This window comes from Hippopotamus amphibius, chromosome 8 (assembly GCF_030028045.1).
Source record: "Hippopotamus amphibius kiboko isolate mHipAmp2 chromosome 8, mHipAmp2.hap2, whole genome shotgun sequence".
NCBI classification, from domain to species: Eukaryota; Metazoa; Chordata; class Mammalia; order Artiodactyla; family Hippopotamidae; genus Hippopotamus; species Hippopotamus amphibius.
The window spans coordinates 2,907,398-2,928,635 of record NC_080193.1 but is presented as its reverse complement, the minus strand read 5'-3'; the positions used below and the strand labels follow the sequence as shown (position 1 = coordinate 2,928,635).

General features: G+C 55.3%; 3 gene segments (V, D, J or C); all 3 read left to right on the top strand.

The window, feature by feature from the left end:
- Nucleotides 1-8,539: 8,539 nt before the first annotated feature.
- LOC130858470 (immunoglobulin lambda variable 5-39-like) lies at nt 8,540-9,065 on the top strand. The segment is given in 2 exon segments: nt 8,540-8,600; nt 8,722-9,065. Coding segments are annotated over 2 exon segments (390 nt in total).
- Nucleotides 9,066-12,395: 3,330 nt separating this feature from the next.
- LOC130858469 (probable non-functional immunoglobulin lambda variable 5-48) lies at nt 12,396-12,972 on the top strand. The segment is given in 2 exon segments: nt 12,396-12,453; nt 12,575-12,972. Coding segments are annotated over 2 exon segments (444 nt in total).
- Nucleotides 12,973-18,604: 5,632 nt separating this feature from the next.
- Nucleotides 18,605-20,063, top strand: LOC130858468 (immunoglobulin lambda variable 1-40-like). The segment is given in 3 exon segments: nt 18,605-18,659; nt 18,769-19,076; nt 19,981-20,063. Coding segments are annotated over 3 exon segments (446 nt in total).
- Nucleotides 20,064-21,238: the final 1,175 nt, after the last annotated feature.

Here is a 21,238-nt window from a genome sequence, read left to right as displayed (position 1 = left end):
TGTTCTCTCTGCCTCCTGCCTCAGCCACAGTGACTTCTGTTATCATCTTTCATCTCCCTCACGTCTGACACACTGCTGGCTTGTCCAGTTCTTTTCACGAATATTTCTAGAATGGATGGAAGCATTTTCTAAGTGAGAAGTAGCCATTATGCTGATCTGTTAGGGTCCTTTGTCCAGACTGCATTGACTCACCCACCCGTGGTGTAGGAAGGTTAGGGACAACATCTTCTGTAGCAGAGAGAGAGCAACAAAGAAACACGCTGTGGCCTGACAACAAAAGCATCCAAGAAATGTCAGACGCAGAAATATGAGATGTTTTGCCATTTCCCAACACCCTACACTATGTGGTATCCCTGGATATTTGGACACTCTGCTGCACCTTCTGAGAACTCTGCACCTTCTCTAGAAGTGCTGCGTGCAGGTCTGCCAGCAGGACCACTGCTCTCCATTCCATTCAGACCCAGGTGACCAGTTACCACCTCCTGCTGCCCTGTGGAATGAGCTGCTCAAGTCCTTGTTCCCAAAGCCATCTGCTTCCTCACCTCCCTGCAGCCTTCGTCACATCGTGTGGTGGTCATGTTTCTTTCACCTTAAAATCTAGAAAGAACTCAGTTGAAAAGGCTGTTTCCTAATATCAATGATCAATGGACACTACAGTGTGTGGTCCACAGATATTTCTGGAATGGCAACGACCTGGCTTTCAGACCAATGCCATTAACATAATTTCCGCAGAGAAACTGAGATTTGAATTCACTGGGCAGTGGGGGGTGCTGTGGGATTTCCCCAGGTCTGCGCAGCGGGTGCCCTCAAGGGCTGGGCCTGTGCTGGCTGGGGGAGGCTTAGCTGCAGCGCCCTGTCTGGGCTGGGCAGAATCTCCTGCTCACAGGTCTGTGTCGGGTCCCAGCAGCTGCTTCCTCCCTGGTCACTCCCACGGGGCAGACTCAGTCTCACCCATCAGCCCCTCTGTCTGAATAACCAAGTGCAGACCTCAGCTGGTCCTCAGGGTGGAACAGAGTGTCCAGTAGGGGAAACAAATTCACATGAATAACCCCTCCTCCCGAGGCCACTGAAGGAGCTCCAGCTCAGGAGTCTCAGGAGGGCTGCATCCACCATGGCCTGGGCGCCTCTCCTCCCCGTGCTCCTGTCTCACTGTGCAGGTGGGGACATTCCTCAGAGACCCAGAGCAGCCCCACAGTCTGCGTTAGCCTCTCTGGCTCAGAATCTCAAGCAGCTCAACTCTGGTCCCTGCCCCATCTCCCCGCTGTGCTTGTGTGTGTGCCCACAGGGTCCCTCTCCCAGCCTGTGCTGCCTCAGCCGCCCTCCCTCTCTGCGTCTCCGGGAGCATCGGCCAGACTCACCTGCACCCTGAGCAGTGGCTTCGATGTCGGTGATTTCTGGATACGTTGGTACCAGCAGAAGCCAGGGAACCTTCCCAGGTATCTTCTTACTTTCCACTCAGATTCAGACAAGCGCCAGGGCTCCGGAGTCCCCAGTAGATTCTCTGGATCCAGCGATGCTTCCACTAATGCTGGGGTTTTGCTCTCCTCTGGACTCGAGCCTGGGGACGAGGCCGCCTCCTGCTGTGCTACACATCATGTCCCCTCAAAGCGTTCACAGTGCTCTAGACCTCCCCACCGCTCTGCTCTGCTCACAGAGGAAGCCCGGAAGCTTCTCCCACCTCCCCCAGCACTGGCGGGCCCTCAGAACTGCACCGACAGAACCTCACAGACATCCCTCCGTCCTGGGCCAGAGACCCTCAGGGTGTGGCCACATCAGGGTCAGAAGAGACCTTGGCCTGCAGGCCCTATCCTCTTGACACCCCCTCCCCCGTTCACCGCCTAGCTCCAAAATGCCTTAACCTTTGGGTCCTCACCTGTGAGAGGGGGATCAGGACATCGTCTGCTTCACAGGATTAAATGAAGTCATAGACGTGAACTCACGGCCGTGTGGGTCCCAGACCAGCTGCTGAGAGCACTGCCGCCCCTAACTCAGCCACGTTCTGGGAACCACAGGCTCCCAGAACGTTCTCTTTCTATTCCTTCCCAGACTCCTGTTCCTCCCCTGCTCCCCATTCTCAAGACTCACCCATCAGGAGAGGGAATTTAAAGAGACCTTGTTTTTCACTGGGAAAAATCTGGATTGAAAACCTGGATCTTTCAAATGCTAGACGTGCGTCGTGGACCTGCTTCTGAATTTCCGTGTGTGTCAGTGCCACTGTCTGTAGCATGGACACAAAATACCCACCTCATCAACCTGGTGGGTAGAGCGCCTGGGATGAGGGACACAGAACATTGGGTGCCTATGGGCACAGAGTCGTGACAAGAACGGTCAGTGCTGTCCTCCCTTCACGACCCCAAATGTCCACTGAACTGTCCTTTTAACCTAAGTCAGCCCGGGCTCCACTATCCAGAGAGCCTGGAAGAGACACCTCCCAATCACACAGACACTCTGGACTCAAGGAAAGAGTCCCTCTGAGTAGAGAAGCAGCCCAGAGCAGGTTGGGGGGTGCTGCCAGCAGGGTGTGGGTGCAGCAGGCCCGGGTGGGTGCTGCTGGGTGTTTGTTCCCTGGGCTTCACCTGCCCTGTGCGCCTGGGGTCACCGCATGCCACCAACACCTGTGTGACCTGCAACCTGTTGATGAGAATTACGACCCAGAGGCTCTAAAGAAAAGAGGGCGCCAGTGTGATTTCAGGGTTCCTGGCGGTATTTCCAAGGCTTAGAGATGGAACCTAGGTCCGTGAATCCTGAATAGAAGATCTAAAGACCCCCACCTTCCTCCAAAGTATAGATTTTCTCAACAGCTGCGTTGGCCTGTCCCAGCAGGAGTGTGGAGATGCCCTGCAACGAACGGAATTGATGATGGCCTTCTTCTGCAAATACGTGGGAGCTCTGAACTCCCTGCTTATCCTCTTCACATCCCAAATCCCTTCTCTGCCCTCCTGGTCTTTCGGCTCCACCGCAGAACTTAAAGGGAACGGGGTTTTAAAGTGTCCTGGGAGGCTCCCAATTACACGGGGTTATGTTTATTTCTGATTGTGTGACATGCGTTCCAATGTTGTCATATTTGAAAGTGCAAGCGATCATCATGTCATGAGCATATTGTCCATTCTTCCCCTAAAATCTTCCATGAAATCGAAGGGACCCTGTATCATACACGCTTCTCAGAGCCCAGGAGGCTGTCACCCCCAGCCCGGCCGTGCAGCTCCACGTGTTGGGTCCCCCAGCCCTGGACCCCCCACCACTCTACTAGAGACAGTGTATGAGACTGTGTTCATGGACGAGCCTTGACCCTTCACACACCCAGACACAGGCTCTGTGATTTCCTACTGGGCTCAGTACTGGAGGGAGGAGGACCTGGAAGCACCACACCGAAGGCAAAAAGGGGTTCACTGAAAAAGGAGAGGGCGTTCAAAAGGACGGGCTTCGTTTCAGAAAGATTAGATTCTTGGGCAGGAAGGGCAGACCTTGTAAACCGCAGCTCTCAGGCTCTTGAGGGAAGATGGAGGACCGAGGTCACCGGGGACTCGGGGAGCACAGCTGGTGAAAGACGTCGCCCCCACCCCTCAGGGTCTCATCCCTGCGCTGTCCCCGTCTGTGGGAGGCCCCAGCGCCCACCTCCTTCACGCCCTCCCCCGGGGGACCTCAGGGGACTCTGGGCGGGGAGAGGGAGGGAGCTGATTTGCATGAGGCCCTCCCCCCCTCATGGCGCTGGGAGGCATGAAAAGGCCCCAGGACCCCACCCTCCAGCTCAGGAGGCTGAGCCGGCCGCGTCCTGGGAGTGTCGTCACCATGGCCTGGACGGTGCTTCTGCTCGGACTCCTCACTTGCGGCTCAGGTCAGGGGCCGGCACTCTGCATCCTTGGGGGCACCTACAAGCAGGGTGTCGGGGCACCTGGTCTCCATAACAAGCCCTGTGTCTCTCCTGTCTGTCTTAGGGGTGGATTCTCAGACTGCAGTCCAGGAGCCGTCACTGTCCGTGTCTCCAGGAGGGACGGCCACCCTCACCTGTGGCCTCAGCGCTGGGTCAGTCACTACTGGTAACGAACCCAGCTGGTACCAGCAGACCCCAGGCCAGGCTCCCCGAATGCTTATCTACAACACAAACAACCGACCTTCAGAGATCCCTGGTCGCTTCTCTGGCTCCATCTCTGGGAACAAAGCCGCCCTGACCGTCACGGGGGCCCAGCCCGAAGACGAGGCCGTCTACCACTGTAAACTGTATATGGGTAGTAATGTTGACACAGTGAGGCAACCCCATGGGGAAGTGCTACCAAAACCTGTCCATGGGCTCAGAGGGCTCAGCCCTTAGAGGCAGGAGAGGCAGAGAGAGGGTGGGCATGGTCAGCACCCCCATGGGGAGGGAGGCTCGGGGCCCCATCTCCTGTCCGGTGGGTCACGGCCACGTGCCTCCTCCAGGCCCTCCCAGGTGCGTCCATCTCTCCAAGGGGACCCCTCTCTGCCCATAATGCTGGGGAGGGGGCTCAGCTCCTAATTACATCAACCGACGGTGAGACTCAGGGACCCTAGCAGGACCAGCACGGCCCTTCTTGTCCTAAGAACGGTAAAAGACACACCCAACTTCCTTACTTGGATGAAGGAGGATAAATTACTATTTATGATTCTTCGCATGTGCACAGCAGCCGGGCCCGCAGCACATGTGTCACCTGTTCACACACCACGTGCTTATGGTCATTGCACCACGAAGCTGGTGACGGAAAAGACGCACTTGACAAACTCCATGTTTGCTGCTGTCCCAGAGACGGTGCCTGCTCTCCTGCCGCCTCTTCCCACACTTGTTAGCTCTCCTGAAGTTGAGCATCACTTAATTAAATCATATAGCTTTATACGTAATTTTATAGCGTTTATATTTTATAGTGTAATCCTGAAAATTGTTACCTGTCACTGATGACTATATTGGTAGAGTGTAAATATATACGTATGTTTGATTTTGGAAAGCATTGCTCCCTGAGAAATTGGACAGTCACTGTCTATCCTAACTGGGCTCACAGCACGGGGTGTTGCGTGGATGTGCGTGGACTGACAGGGACCAGGCCTCAGCCCGGGGCCCCGGCATCACATACCCCCAGAGCTGGAGTTTGACCAGGAGCAGCAGGGGCCGCTGTGGGACTCCCCAGGCTCTGCACAGGGGGTGCCCCCTGCTCTGTGACCCCCCCAGACACCCAGGTCTGGGGTGTTGGGGCATGTCTGTGCGAGATGCAGACTGGGCAGTGTGTCCTCTCAGGGCTGGGCAGGGTCCCTGCTCACAGGTCCCTGTGGGTCCCACAGCTGCTTCCTCCTGTCCCTTCTGGGGGCAAACTCTGAGCCTCACCCATGTCACCCCTTCCCTAAACGCACCCATCAAAGGAGGGACGTTGAAAGAGATCTTGTCTGTAATTTACTAAAACAAAGACCTGAAAACTGGGCTCTGAGGGTGGGAGGGACAGTGTGGGACAATTCCGAGAAGGTCCTGCCCCAGTGGGAAACCACTCAGGTCTACAGCGGCCTGGCAGTCTGGGTGCTGTCGGGGCCACGCTGACTTGCCAGGACCCAGGGGTCACCAGGAGCCAGGCCCCTCCCCTCCTCCCCTCCTCTCCTCCCCCTCCCCTCCTCTCCTCCCCCTCAACCCGCCTGTGAGCGCTCAGGGCAGGGAGGCCAGGAGCACAGACCACAGGTCCCTGTGCAGGTGTGACTCCGCCCACGTGGACCTGGGGGGATGGAAAGGGGCTTCGGGGACCGGGGTCCCCACCCCAGAGCTGAGGGCTCCGCGCCGGAGGCTCCACCGTGCCCTGGGCCCTCCTCCTGCCGACTTCCTCTCTCCCCGCACAGCAGGGGCCCCCCGTACCTGGGGGTGGGGGCCCAACGTGCTCCTCTCCCCTCTCTCCTGCCCAGGGAGCGGGGCCTGCTCTCAGCCTCCTCTCCGTCCCCTCACGGTGACCGGGGCCCAGGCCGCGAGGACGCAGCCCCAGGCAGTGCCCGGGTCCCCGGGACCGACGGCCACACACACCTGCCCTGGAAACAGCCGCAGGGTTGACCCCGAGGAGGCAGCTTGGCTGCAGCGACACCCAGGCCGGGTGCCCAGACACCTGACCCCCAGGCGTCACACCCGGCCCCCAGGGGCTCAGAGAGGCTCTCGGGCTCCAGGTCAGGCCGGGGCCTCCCTGAGCGTCTCTGGGCTCCAGGCCGAGGCCGGGCTGGCTGCTCCTGCTCAGCCTGGGACGGCCGCCTCGCTGCGCCCATGGGGCTTCAGGTGAGGGCGGACGTGAGCCCCGAGCCCTGAGCTCCCGGCCTCACCCGGCACGTGGGGCTCACAGCGCACCATCTCCTGTCCCCGGACAAGACCAGGCCCCGTTCCCATGGACGCTGCTGGGTGCTAGGCGGGTTATTCCATGTAATAATGTCGGTGACAAAGCCGGGATCTGCACAGGGAGACCACGCATGGGGTCAACGTCATCGTGAGTGGATGTGAGGCTGCATAAACACACGGCCCTTCACACGCACTAAGACATCCTAAGAAAAACATCATTTCTGGGTTTCAGTAAAAAGATCTTCTTTTCCCTGACTTTTCTGTTCCGTTTGGAGGAGCTGGAATCACAACCGGAGAGTCCACCTCTTGGACCTCGAGGGCCGTTCGCCAGCGTCGCCAGAAACTACCCTCCCCCTTCTGACCTCGGCCCATGCCCTGACCTCTGACCCGAGGGTTCTTTTGGTCTTTGCCGGGAGGTCACCTGACTCCTCCCTCACATCCCGGCCGACCCATCACAGCTTTGTTCGGGCTCCTTTGTCCCCTCCCCCAAGCACGCCCCAACCTGAACACAGGATGTGTCACCACGGGTGTGTCCTGCTGCTCCCTGTCACTCTACTTTCACACACGCGTGTCCTTTCACAGAGGTGGACAATTTGGAAATATGGTTGGTTTCCATGGAGACAAGAGTCCCAGTGTGAGAGCATCCCTGGCCCCAGGTTGGGACCCTGTCCCACTCCCCTGGGAGGAACATCAGCAAAGCCTGCTGTACAAGGTTGGCCGTCCCTGCGTGGGGACACTCTGCGTGGGGGCTGGGACGTCCCAGTGGCTGGAGCAGATGCCCATGCTCAGCAGGGGACACAGTGCAGAGTCCCGGAGAGGGTGCTTTGCCAGGCAGCGGGGACACCACTCAGGGCTCCAGGGCGCTGGGCCAACTGCCCTGCCGGATGAGGGGCCCTTTTCCCTGGGAGGCCCGGTCACCTGGGAGCTCCTGGTCCACCTTCCTCACCACAGGGTTCAGATTCTGGTCACCTCCTCCTCGTGTCTGTGGGCTCTCTACCAAGTCTGGGGCCGGGGGGGCGGGGGGATGTGGTGCTGTTAGAAGGTGAGCAGGCCGAAGCTGTCAGCAAGGAGAATGGGGCCTCCTGGGAGAGTCTATGCAGACGATGAGACCCAGCTTGTGGACACGTCTGCCTGCTCCTGATCTGGGTGCAAATGCCCCCTTCCTCACCCCATCACCTGCCCTGGCTTAGGCTTCAGCTGTGTGTGCACGAGAGCCGTTAGACGTTATCATGTTATAAATGTTTGTGTCTTTGATTTTTACGGGGCTCCTATTAGGAATTGGTGCTAAATTTTATCAAAGCCTCTTTCATGATCACGGGAGACAATGTCACCTTCTCTATGGATGTGTTACTCGGATGCATTATATGGAAGTATGTCTTCTTGTGGAGCCCAGCTTGTATCGTGGGAGTAAGCACGCTTGGTGATTGTGTGTCAGTTTATGCGTGTGCTGTGAAATCTCTCTTAATATGTTTATAGGACATTGGTATCGGTGCTTTATGTTATTGGTCTGTTATATTGCTTTTTGTATAACTTTTCAGGTGCTTTATCACTGTTATAACTGTTTTCTTAAGAACGAGGTAATTTTGCATCTTTCTAAATGCTATAAAAATAAGATCAAGGAACTAAATAGGAACCATCAGATTTCTAATGTTTCTTAGATGTTCCCTGTGAAACTATCTGTACCTTATGCCATGAGTTGCAGTCGTTTCATAACATGGTCTATTGTTTCTAAGGAAATTGATTTCTTTATTTGTTTAATCTCTTCCGTGGCTAATTTTGTATCTTTCTAGGAAAATATGTATAACATCTTTTTTTTTTAATAGTGTTCAACTCTTGGAATTTTTAATAATTTTTCATTTCCATATTTTACCCGCAGGGGGTGCTGTGGGACAGCACTGTGGTCCCTGCACCGCTGCTCAGGGAGAACCATTGCCTCCAGGAGCTGGGCCTGGGGGCGGGGCCTGTGCTCCCTGGTGGGGAGTCTCTGCTGGCAGAGTCCCCTGAGCAGGGACCTGTGTGGGCTCAGCAGCTGCTTCCTCCCAGGGGCTCTCAAAGGGGAAGCTGCCCTCCCTCCCCCCCAGAGTCTGGGCTGTGAGCTGAGCTCCACCCCCAGGGTTCAGGGAGGGGCTGGGCGGGCCCTGGGTGGACCTCCATTTGCATGGGCAGCCCCTCCTCTGGCAGAAGCTGGGGGAGAAAAGGAGGCCTGGGGCAGCCCAGCCACACTGTGGGCACCAGGGGACTGTGAGCACCATGGCCTGGACGCCTCTCCTTCTCCTGCTCCTCTCTCACTGCACAGGTAGGGACAGGCCCCAGGGGCCAGGTGTCAGGCCCCAGCCTGCGTCAGCCCCTGTGGCTCCGACTCTTGGAGTCTTTCCTGCAGCTCCTGCCCCATCTCCCCCCTGTGTCTGTGTCCGCAGGGTCCCTCTCCCAGCCTGTGCTCACCCAGCCGCCCTCCCTGTCTGCATCCCTGGGAGCATCAGCCCGACTCACCTGCACCCTGAGCAGTGGGAACAGTGTTGGTGGATACAGCATATACTGGTACCAGCAGAATCCAGGGAGCCCTCCCCGGTACCTCCTGAGGTTCAAGTCAGACTCGAATAAGGAGCTGGGCTCCGGGGTCCCCAGCCGCTTCTCTGGGTCCAAAGATGCCTCGGCCAACGCAGGGCTCCTGCTCATCTCCGGGCTGCAGCCTGAAGACGAGGCTGACTATTACTGTCAAGTGTATACAAGCAGTAATGAGCACAGTGACAGAGACAGATGAGGAACTGGGACAAAAACCCTGGGCCCCTCATTTCCAAGCTACGACACATTTATTGGAGCAGCGAATAATGTCACTGATAACATTTGTGATGTACAATGGTATCACATAGGACTCTCTACCACCTATATAAAATGTGCATGAGGACTCTAGAAAGTTAAAACAAACATACTAAAATTTATACCAATACGAATAACTAAAAACTGCCAGTCACATACATGCGGAAATCAGGACGCGTATCCAATACTAAAGACCAATGGAGCAGAAGGTGAAAGCCATCCACACGGTCATCCACGGGACCACACATTTCCTAGGAAAGAGTGTGTGTGTGTGTGTGTGTGTGTGTGTATGTGAGAGAGAGACAGACAGACAGACAGAGATACAGTGAGGAAGCCCATGCTCATCCTGGCCCGCAGGCTGTGCTTTCAGCCTCCAAATGAGATGGGCAGCTGCAAACATAAGGCTTCTGTGGTGTCTCTGCTGCAAGAGTGAGATTTCACCAGCGATCCGTGTCAGCGCTCCAGGAACCAGCAATACACCTGCATGGAGAGGCCGCCTGGTGTGAACGCGTCGCTTTGAAAATAAAATTGCATCGGTGGGTCCAACATGCACATAGCCTTGGGACCTCTGTACACGGGCGCTCAGACACTTCTCTAAAGTGCTGTATTCCATCATTTTTTCAGAATCCAGCAAAGTCGCCATGCTGGCAACAGAATTCTGATGGTGCACCCCGGCTGGGAATTTATGCATTTCTTGTAAAGAAATAGAAGAGGCATTGTGAGGACTTTTTGGATATTGCATCACAATGGATCCCCAAATAAATCTGCTTGTCCCTTGGGAGAGCTTTCTGAATCATGATGTTAATTTCAAAATACAATGTGCCAAAAATCATGGCATGGGAAAAGAATGACGTCTTATAACATGTCACAGTAACATACACTCTGCTTGAAATATTACACTCTTTTCAAAGAGTGTAATATTTCCAGCTCATTAATTCTAGAATCTGCCTTTGTGTTGAATCGAAAGATGACAGAGTTTGCGTGGCCGTGTCACCCTTCCCTGAAGTGATGTTCCCTTCAATAACCAGTGCATAGATGTCCCGATGCAATGACCCACAGCGTGGCCGTAGCCAGTTGTCGGAAAGATGCTCACTGAACGTTCATCTTTCAATCTGTGTCCTGCAGTTTCACACGCTGACTCCTATCTTGGTTCAGTCAATTCTCCCCTGTGGATGGATGACCCCTGGGGAAAAAGGAATTCAGTATTTGTTCCTTTGCCTACCAACAGCATCCTGGGAAATTAGCAGTTCGGGTATTTTTTTCATTCACTCAAATTTCATTGTAGCCACAGCAGTAGATATGTAGGGGGCATTTCACTCTTGTTGTAACTCACATTCCCTAGAGACAAACGAAGCTGAGCATCCTTTGCTGTGCTGATTTGCCACCTGCATGTTTTCCCGGCTGAACTATCCCATGTTGAGAGTCTGACGTCCTTTCCCCTCTCCCTCTGCTCACAGGCAGAGGTGGGCACCCGTCTCCTGCACCAGGTCTGACACACACCCCTCTTGATTTTCACTGTTTATTTCTCCCTCACAGGCTTCCTTCAGACACTCAGGTGCTCTTGTTGGCTGATCTGATTCCAGTTTAGTTATGAGATGTCGGCTCACGACAAGGTGCGGCTGTGTCCCATCTCCACTAAGGCCGAGTCTCCAGGGTCCAGAGTCCTGCCCGGGGCAGAGCAAGTCCCCAGCATTTCCCCAACGCCCCCATCCATGCTGCCTCCCCACCAAGGCCCATCACACGCTAGCTGTCTCTCCTTGCTTTTCTATATCTGCAGAGATGTTCTCATTGTCTTCACCCTTGAGGACTTCCCATAAAGTGAGGAGCGACGGGACTGAGGATGCAGCCTGGGTGGGAGGCAGACTATGCTTCTCACCTTCAAGGTGCTCTTCAGCTTGGGCAGGTGGCTGAGAGCGCCCTTGGCCCCCCCTGGTTCCACCATCTCTACTTGGTCACCCGCTGTCACCTCTACTAGTCACAGTCAGCAGCTAGTCCCTCAGCGGGGAGCCCTCTGCTGGCCCTTCTGCACCAGCACTGCCTGTGTGAGGCCGGAACGTCCATTTAGATCTTCAGGAAGAACGGCTGGTCCTTCCCATCAAGGGTCCGTCCTCACCACTGACATCAGGCACTCATGGTACTTTCCACTATTTGCAGGATAATGTTGAATAATGGAGCTAAAGGTCACCTGTGCCTGTTCCTGATCTTGTGGAAATGCCCCCCTTTACCTCCCCAATAACTAAAATGCTGGCTTTAGGACTATGTGATGTGTGTGTGTGAGATGGTGTGTATTAGATTAGACAGGGATGTGTCTGCTTCTATTTTTCTGTGGATGTTTTTAGCAATTGTTGTTAGCTTGAGCCAAAGTCTCTTTCATGATCATTGAAGACATTCATGTCTCTGTATGGATGTAGTATTAGTGTGTATTAGAGTCGAGTATTTGGTAATATGCAACCCAAGATGTATCATGAGAATAAAAGTGTCAATTTATGAATCTAGTGAGAAATCTGTTCATATTTTTTAGGACATTTGCATCAGTATGTACCGTTATTATTCTCTAATATTTTGGGTAAATAGTCAGTGGCTTTTTCCACTATCACTAATATAATATTTGCTATAAGAACTAAGAAATTGTATATTTTTTCAAATTTTATGAAAAATATGAAACAGACATCAGTCAGCTCTCTGAGTTCTGTTCAATGTTTCCTATGAAACTAAGTGTACTCCATGCCACTCTTTTGAACACTTCCATGATTTTCCAATTTATAAGGAAAATGGTCTTTCTTCTCATTTTCTATCTGATGTAGACAATGCTGTACATTACTAGGCAAGTGTGGGTTTTATACGTTTTTTTCCTCTACATTCTCTAGGTCATTTTTCTTTTTTCCCACATGTCCTGCAGGGGGCGCTGTGGGAGTGCGCTGTGGTCCCTGCACAGCTGCTCAGGGAGGACCACCCCTCCAGGAGCTGGGCCTGGGGCCGGGGCCTGTGCTCCCTGGTGGGGACTCAGCAGTGTGTCCTCTCTGCTGGCAGAGTCCCCTGAGCAGGGAGGGACCTGTGTGGTCTCAGCAGCTGCTTCCTCCCAGGGGCTCCCAAGGGGGAAGCCAACTCCATCCCCCTGAGTCTGGACTGTGAGCTGAGCTCCGGCTCCAGGGCTCAGGGAGGGGCTGGGCGGGCCCTGGGTGGACCTCCATTTGCATGGGCAGCCCCTCCTCTGGCAGAAGCTGGGGGAGAAAAGGAGGCCTGGGGCAGCCCAGCCACACTGTGGGCACCAGGGGCTGTGAGCACCATGGCCTGGACGCCTCTCCTTCTCCTGCTCCTCTCTCACTGCACAGGTAGGGACAGGCCCCGGGGGCCAGGTGTCAGGCCCCAGCCTGCGTCAGCCCCTGTGGCTCCGACTCTTGGAGTCTTTCCTGCAGCTCCTGCCCCATCTCCCCCCTGTGTCTGTGTCCGCAGGGTCCCTCTCCCAGCCTGTGCTCACTCCGCCACCCTCCCTCCCTGCATCCCTGGGAGCATCGGCCCGACTCACCTGCACCCTGAGCAGTGGGAACAGTGTTGGCAGCTATCCTGTATCCTGGTACCAGCAGAAGCCAGGGAGCCCTCCCCGGTACCTCCTGTACTACGTCACAGACTCCATTCAGCACCGGGGCTCCGGGGTCCCCAGCCGCTTCTCTGGGTCCAAAGATGTCTCGGCCAGTGCAGGGCTCCTGTTCATCTCCGGGCTGCAGCCCGAGGACCAGGCTGACTATTTCTGTGCTGCAGGTTATGGCAGTGGGAGCAGCAGTGGTGCCCAAAGTGTCTCAGATGATGAGGAAGTGAGACAAAAACACCTGGGTCCCCAGACCTTGTCTTGAGCCTCTTTTCAGTGAGACGCTTCTGTGGAGGGATCTGCAAGGGAGGCATCTCGGCACCGAGATCTCTGTGAACGGAGGGAGGAGACACACAGGGTCCTGCCTGTGACCTGAGACAGTGCAGGCGTCCCAGGAACCCCACAGTCAGGACAGAGCCTACCTGCCCCCCCTCAGCATCTGGAGTAGATGCACCAGTGTCTGGACCCAGAAATGCTCCCAGCACAGCCCATCCCTCCTCATCTCCACCCCCTCGTCCCACAGAGTGTGTGTCCCGGGCTGCAGGGATGTCCCCACAGCTCCTGTCAGGACAGGAGCTCTGCGTTCTGCTCCCTCCTCCCTCCTCAGTCTCTTTACTGTGCTGCTAACACAACTGCATTTTCGTAAGACTCACAGGTCATCCAGCCTGTGCGTTATTGCACGGGGAAGCTACTGGTTTCCTCTTCCTTCAGAGTTCACTGAGACCCCACGGGGCTGAGTCCTCAGGAGTCAGCAGAGGAAGACCTGGCTCCGTCTCTCAACACAGGCCCGGCTCTCCTGTGCCCCAGGTGACCTTTCTCTGAATTCTCCAAAAGCACCCAACCTGCAGAAACGTGCTCCTCAGGTCCCTGAAGTCGGAATCCTTCTGTCTTTTCTAAAATAAAAGTGGACAATCTGCCCTGGTCCCTGCGCTGCAGACACCCGGACCCAGCAGGGCCCATGGGCCTGGGCTCTGCGGGGGGCACAGGACCATGGTGCTGTGGGCCCCCTGCCCGGGCTCCCTGGGCCTGCAGACCCGCAGCCGTGGGACTGGGCTCCATCCTGCCCGGTTCTGCAGGGAGGACAGGGGACTGGTGTCTCCACTGCACAAGAGGGACAGGGGCCACTGGGGCTCAGGGTGGACTTTGAGGGAACCGCTTCCCAAGGACACACGGGTGCCACCTCTGTCACACGCGTGTGCGCGTGCGCACACACACACACACACACACACACACTGCTGTGGACTCTGCAGTTTCCCTCCAGGCGTCAGGGGTCATCCGTGCTCACCCAGTTGTCCTCAGAGTCAGGCTCCCCAGGAGGCAGGATGACCCTTCCCAGAGAATACAGGTGACAGTGACAGAAACCAGGTCCCGGGTCAGGGACGGCCAGGATGCGCGACGCCCTGCTCTGCTGGGATGAGTCTCACCCTGAGGACCCCAGGGCGAGTCTCTGCTGCCCACTGGCGGCCGCTCAGCCCCTGGACAGGCTCTGGGGTCCACTCGCTGCCTGAGGCTGGTCGGGACATGAATTCTGGGATGGCGGCCTCAGAGCTGTGCTCCGGGCCCGGGAGACATGAGGCACAACCCCCCATCCCCCTGCTCTCAGGGCTGGCCTGTCACTCCCTCCGTCACCCCCAGAACACCCCCACCCAAGACGGACCTCTGCTCTCAAGGCTCTTGTCCCAGCCCAGAGGCACAGAGCCTGTCACCTCAGGGACAATGTCCCCACTGTCTCCACTCCCCACGCCTCACCCCTGGGACAGGTGACAGAAACTCCTGGGGCCAGTGGGCATGGGAAACAGAAATTGGTTCCTGTAGGGGTCGGGTGTCTGGAGGTCCAGAGCTGGACACAGGGAGCAGGCGTCACTCAGAGAAGAAGAAACCCGACTCCACGCTGCATCTGGTCCTTTCTCTCTGTGCACTGCGGCCTGAGCGCCGTCAGGCTGGCTGTGCACCTGCAAAAGGAATGCTGCCTGCAGCCCACAAAGTGCAGAGGAGCCCTTCCTCGGGGCTCTGCCTCCCAGGCTTGACCTGTAAGGTCTAACGCTCTTCACTCCCACAGAGACAGAAAGTTGCAGAACAGAGAATAAGCTCTGTCTTTTGGGGGGGGTTACAGGAACATCCTGCCCACACCTGCGTGGACAGCTGCACACACAAAGGATCCTGGCATGCCCTGCGGGGTCTGCTCTGCACCAAGAAGTTTGCCACAAGCAGCCTCATCGTTCAGTATAAAAGAAGTCTAAATTCTAACTGGGGTAGGTGTCTCTTTGGGACATTACACCGCCATCTCCTGGGTCTGCTGGCTTTCCAAATAAAGCCGCTATTCCTGGTCCCGAGACCTCTTCTCTCCATTCTTTGGCCTGTCATGGGGCAAGCAGTCCGACCTTGACACCAGTGTCACTGGGCACTGGTGCAAATGGAATCACTGGCTGCCCAGCTATGAACTACCCCCGAGTGGTTAGTGGGATGACAGGGAGGGGGACGCCCAGCACCTGTGACCGGAAGGTCTGCTGGTCCTCCACCCGCTCCCTGCAGGCCCCCTGCCCTGGTCCACACTCGCTGCTCCGTCCTTGATCCTGATGCCTTAAGGGAGCTGAACTGCTCTGGTTCCCTTGAGGTCTTGAGGAGCTCCTGATCTCCAGGTCCGGGGACACCCTCCTCAGTAAGGACGTGGCCTTCAGACCCATCACTTGCTACTTTCTCCAGTTTAACCCCATGACTGCAAAGGCTATTACCTCTTTGTTTCTTTGGGACGATATTGGATAAATACCAGTTGTCCGGGCCTTGGACCTTATAAATCCAAACTACCATTAAACCTATGAAGCTCTTAACAAAAATCCTTGATCAGAGTCGAATGCAGCTTAGGTAACAGGTCATGAGGTTTCCTCAGGACAGAAATGGAGGAAGAATTTCTTTTAAAAAGTGGGAGTTCCATTTACAATGATATTCTTTTTATGTTAACCTCCTATTGACAGAAATTGTAAATAAATGTATGTAATTATAAGTGCATCAGAGAGTCAAAAGAAATGAGGTCTGGCCAGAATAACATTCACAGGCAAAAGAAGCCACAGATGGAAAAAGAACAACAGACCCTGCTCCCCTGACAGTTTGATATTCTCTCTGCAAAGACACACAGAAAAGTCAAAGCAAGTACACTGGGGACTGGGGAACCAAACAGGGGAACTTATAACACAACCAAGTAAACCAGCCTGCACGTGTGAGCCCTGGAGATTCACGACCAGGTATGAACCCCCAGGCTGCTCTGGGGACTTTAAGCCTTGACATCAGTTCGAGGTGTTTCTTTACCAGTAATGAACCCACAGGCAGACGTCAACTCAGCCATCAGGGAGTCCTGAAAATCCAGTACATCAGCATTCCATTTAGATGACAGGAGGTCATTGGTGACCTGGAGACAATGATGTCCAGCCCCAAACTAGCCGGAGGGGACACATTCTACTGCCCTGGGCAGTGACATTAGAAACCCCAACTGCAGTGTGAGAAGCCCTCCAGGAGGCTGTGTGTGGGAAGTGGGGGGCGGGGGGGGGGGGGTGTGCGCCCAGCAGGGGGCGCTGTGGGCCTGGTCCTGGGAGCTCAGGGTCCTGGGCCAGGCAGGCAGGCATCCTCCCCTGGCTCTTGCCCACGCGGGCAGCAGTGTCCTCCCTGGAGGGTGACCTTCCTGCACCTGGGCCCCAGGGGACACGCGAGCTCTCAGCTCCGCGTAACACGCTGGCCCCTCATTTCCTCCTCCGCCTCCGTCACGGGGTCAGTGCCCAGACCTGACGCTCAGGAAAGACAGCCGGACAATCACACGACAAAAATAAAGCAGCTTCAATAATCTTGACCTCCAGTGACACCTGGACACAGGCTAAGAGTCCCCTGAGGAGGGGCCGTCTCCAGGACCACACGACCCCCAGGGTGCTCCCGGTGAGAGTGTGGTGACCCCAGGGGCCCTTTGTCACTATCTATGTGATTTTTGATTTTTTCCCTCTTGTGGTGTTTTTTATTTCAACATTTCATAGTGAATTATGGAAACTGATAGTGTCTATGTTTTTGTTCCTAATTCTTTCCTTTTCATTTGTGTTACGAGTCCTCCCCTAAAAGAGCATGATGGCTGTGAAACTCCCTATTTTCCCGTCACTATCCTGAATACAGAGAGGAATGGGCTGGGTTTCGGGTCTGCGGTGCCCTTCTCCTGGTGTGTGAACAGGGCACCTGCTTCCGTCGGAAGCCTCCACTCCTCCCCGGCAGGTGCAGGGCCTGGGCTTTGCGTTTGGGGTCCCATTTTACACTTTTCCACATGTTGTTTTTGCTGAGCCACCTCTGTCTGCTTTCCGTGAGCCCACTTGAGGGGCCGGGGGTGGTCTGCAGACGGGACAGGGGGATATTTGGGACGAGGACGCAAAGTTCCAAAGCTCAGGTGTGTAGGTTGAGGCAACCGCAGACATTTACGAAATGATGGGCCATCGCTCTCCTGCCTCAGACTGCTCATGTTTTCACAACAAATAGTCCGCAGAGAAACACGTCTCCCCGTGGAGATCTTAGAAGTGGCAGAAAGAGATCCTGCCTCACTCAGACGCCTAGAAAATTAGGAATGCAAATATCTCTGTAAAAACTATTTTTTACTTGTTAATAAATAAAATTTCATACGATACCCGTTCTGTTATTTAATTAAATTTTTCTGAATGAAAGAACAGAACTTACAGAGATAATTATATTTCAGAAATGGTACTCTTGTCAGTGCAAAATTAACATAGAACAGGGGTTTTCCTTCAGTTAAATCCATGCACTAAATTTAAGTAATGACCTTAGATTTTCACTAACCCATTAACACATTTTTGTACATTTAAAATCTCAAAGTCACACACTCACAGCGTAATACACACACACAGTGCAGGGCAAACTACAGTTAGGCTGTTCTTTTCCAACAAAACCCTCCCTGAACCGCATCTTTTCAAACCCCCTCCTTGGGACGGTTGATCTTAACAGCCCCCACCTATCAGGCTCCCCGGGAAACAGACGCTACTCAAAGCCCTTCAGGGTCCCAGTAAAAACGGCCCAGAGCATCCCTAGGCCCTGCTCCCTGCGGCCTGTGACCTGTGCCTGCAGGAGAGGTTCCCAGGAGGGACTCAGTTCATAAGACACGACACGGGGGACAATAGTGGGTTCCAGAGTGTGCAAAGCTTCACACCCAATAAAGACTGAGGTGTTTAGGAATTTAGGGATCCCCCCCAGGGTCTCCCCACACCCTCACCTCCTCCACAGAGAACAGCTCCCTCCTCCTCAGGGCTGAGGGGACCCACAGAGGAAGGAGGGCTGTGGCCACTAGGGAGGAGTCACACAGAGGAGGGGACCTGCGGTCCTGCACAGAAGGGGCCGGGCCTCCCCGGGGCCGGCACTGCTGTGACTTGGTCCTGATCTCAGAGAGATTTGTGTCACAGACGCCCCCTCGGTCCTGACCCCCGAGCAGCCAAGGGCGCCCTGGACACACCCACCCTGGGGGGTCTGAGGGAAGCCGCCAGACGGCCCTAAGGTCACAGGGACACAGAGGGAGGCCCTGGCCTGGCCCTAAGGAGGGGACAGTGCACAGAGCAGGGGGCAGGAGCTGTCCCTGAGGGGCTCTGGTCACCAGCTCACACGATGTGTGTCAGGACCTGGACACCAGGGGGTACGCGGGGGCTGTTCCTGAAGGTCTGATGGGGGAGGAGAGCTGGGCCCAGCCCCTGGCACTGCCTGGTGGCCTCTGCTCAGGGCTCCCAGCTGGGACCTCCCACCCCTGGGGGGGTGTTATTTGCATGCATGGACCCTCCCTCTCTCAGAGTATGAAGAGGGGAAGGAGAGACGGGGACCCTCTGCTTCCGCTGTGGGGACACAGAAGGCAGGACCCGGAAACCATGTCCACCATGGCCTGGTCCCCTCTGCTCCTCACCCTGGTGGCTCACTGCACCGGAGACGGGATGCGGGGACAGGGGAAGGGGCCCTGGGAAGATGCATGGGCCCTGCTGCCTCCTCTCGGGTCTGGAGCCAGACTCACCATGTCTGTGTCTCCCTCTTCCAGGGTCCTGGGCCCAGGCTGTGCAGACTCAGCCGCCCTCCGTGTCTGGGGCCCCGGGCCAGACGGCCACCATCTCCTGCCCTGGAAGCAGCAGCAACATCGAGGATAATTATGTGAGCGGGTACCAACAGCTCCCAGGAACGGCACCCAGACTCCTGATCTGCTATGATGACAGTAGAGCCTCAGGGGTCCCGATCGATTCTGTGGCTCCAAGTCTGGCAACTACGGCTCCCTGACCATCCGTGGGCTCCAGCCTGAGAACGAGGCTGAGTATTACTGCTACTCTTATGATGACAGCCTAAGTGGTCCCACTGGGGGAAGTGAGACAGAAACCTGCTGTCCCCCAGCACGGGGGCTCCCGGGCAGAACCAGCCTCTGTCAGGTCAGCTGCTTCCGTTGTTTGGCCTAAAACAGGGGTTTGAGACCCACAGCAGGGAACTTGGCCCAGAAAATCTGTTCACATCTTCTTAACTGTGCCTCCCAGCCCTGCATTCTTTTCTTTGGCAGCAAAACATTGTCTGAGTTTCTCACCTTGAGTAGAAATCCCTGGATGCCAGGGGGAGGTGCGCTGAGGACAGAGACCGTGACGGGTCAGGTCAGAACCAGAGAAACAGAGTCCAGCTGTGTCTGAGTCCGGACACATCACAGTGCCCAGTATGTGTCCTGGGACCAGTGGCTCCCAGGAACGGGCCCCAGGCTGCTCATGTCTGATGCTGGTGGGGACCCTCGGGGGTCCCTGACCGGTTCCCTGGTCCCACCTTTGGCATTCGGGCTCCTTGGTCGTCACTGGGCTGAGCTGAAGACCAGTCTGCTTCTCCTGCCTTTCCCGTGACAGCCTCTCAGGCTCACCCGGAGCTCTGTAATGTACATGAAGTCTCAGGAGAAATAAAGACCAGAATTAACCAAACATAGTTCCTGGTGGTGTGACATGCTCCCGGTCATGCAGGTGTGGTCACCCAGAGCCTGTGGGCCTGAGCGTCTTCACGTGAGATGAGTAGGAGGAGGCTTTCCTAGCTTTCACGTTCAGCAGAGCCTGGGGACCATCCCGGCAGGTGGACCGTCCTCCCCAGCGTGGACTCTGCTCCTCGACGCTCAGAGCAGGGACCTTGAGGCATCAGGGGTAGAGCTGTCACCTCTCAGGACCCAGGGGCCTTCCAGGCGTGAGTTCTCCTGAGCCTACAGGTGCTGGCTCTGTCCTCCTGTGACCCCTGGTGCCTGGAGAAGGCCTGAGACACCCTATGCGGGTGCAGATCTGTGGGGTTCTGGCTGTGGACGCCACCCCCAGTGTGCTCTGGGTGAAAGTGTGATGAATGTGGGGGCCCTCTGTCTGCCGTCATGTACTTTATTTTTTATTTTTTTCACTTTTGTGTTATTTCTTATTTTCAACATTTAATAGTGACTTATGGAAACTGATACCGCTTGTGGTTTTACTTCCTAATTCTTTCTTTTTCTTTTGTGTTAATACTCCTTCTCATCTAAAAAAAACATGATAGAGATGAAATTACCTATTTTCCCTACACTGTCATTAATAAATCTGTATAATACGAATATAATTTAGTATGAATATGTCTCTCCTATGTGAGTTGAAGTTCTCAAACACATGTGAGAAAAATCATGTGAATTTTATTATACAACTAATTTACCAGCAAATCTAACACGAATACCAAATCCCATTATTATTTTACACGGAGATAAGCCGCAATTTTGTTCCTTCTCTTCCCCAGTGACTGGAGAGAGTCTCTCCTCCTGCTGGTCCTCCTGGCACCCAGTCCCTGGTCCACCCTTCCTGTTCCTTCTGCTCCACAGCACACAGTACATGGAAAGGGAGTTTCACACTTTCCATGACATTCACAGCAATCTGCACACACATGGGCTGTGCCGTTCTGTGTGTTGGCTCCCCCAGCCCTAGTGCCCCCACTTCTGCTGCTGGGACAGGGTACAGGATGAGTCAGGGACACGCAGGGACACCCCAGACACGGGCTGTGATGTCCCAGTGGACTCACTGCTGGAGGAGGAGTGACCGCTAAGCTCCTCCAAAGAAGGCAGGTGGAGGTTTCACTGAGGAAGGAAGACATGCCCCAGGGATGGGGTGAGATTTGAGATGGATGAGATTCTAGGCAGGAGGTGAGGACACCCCATCTCCTCCTTCGGCTCTCAGGCTCCCCAGGGAAGAGATGTAGGACCTAGGTCACCGGCGTTGTGGGGAGCACCTTTGGTGAAAGGCATCACTCCAATCATCAGTGTCTCATCCCCACTCCAGCCCAGGAGACAGAGGAGGCCATGTCCTAGGAGTGTCCCCACCATGGCCTGGACGGTGCTTCTGCTCGGGCTCCTCACTTACAGCTCAGGTCAGGGTCCAGGACTCTGCATCCTTGGGGGCACCTACAAGCAGGGTCTCGTGGGACCTTGTCTCCCACAACAACCCCTGTCTCTCTCCTGTTGGTCTGAGGGGTGGATTCTCAGACTGTGGTCCAGGAGCCGT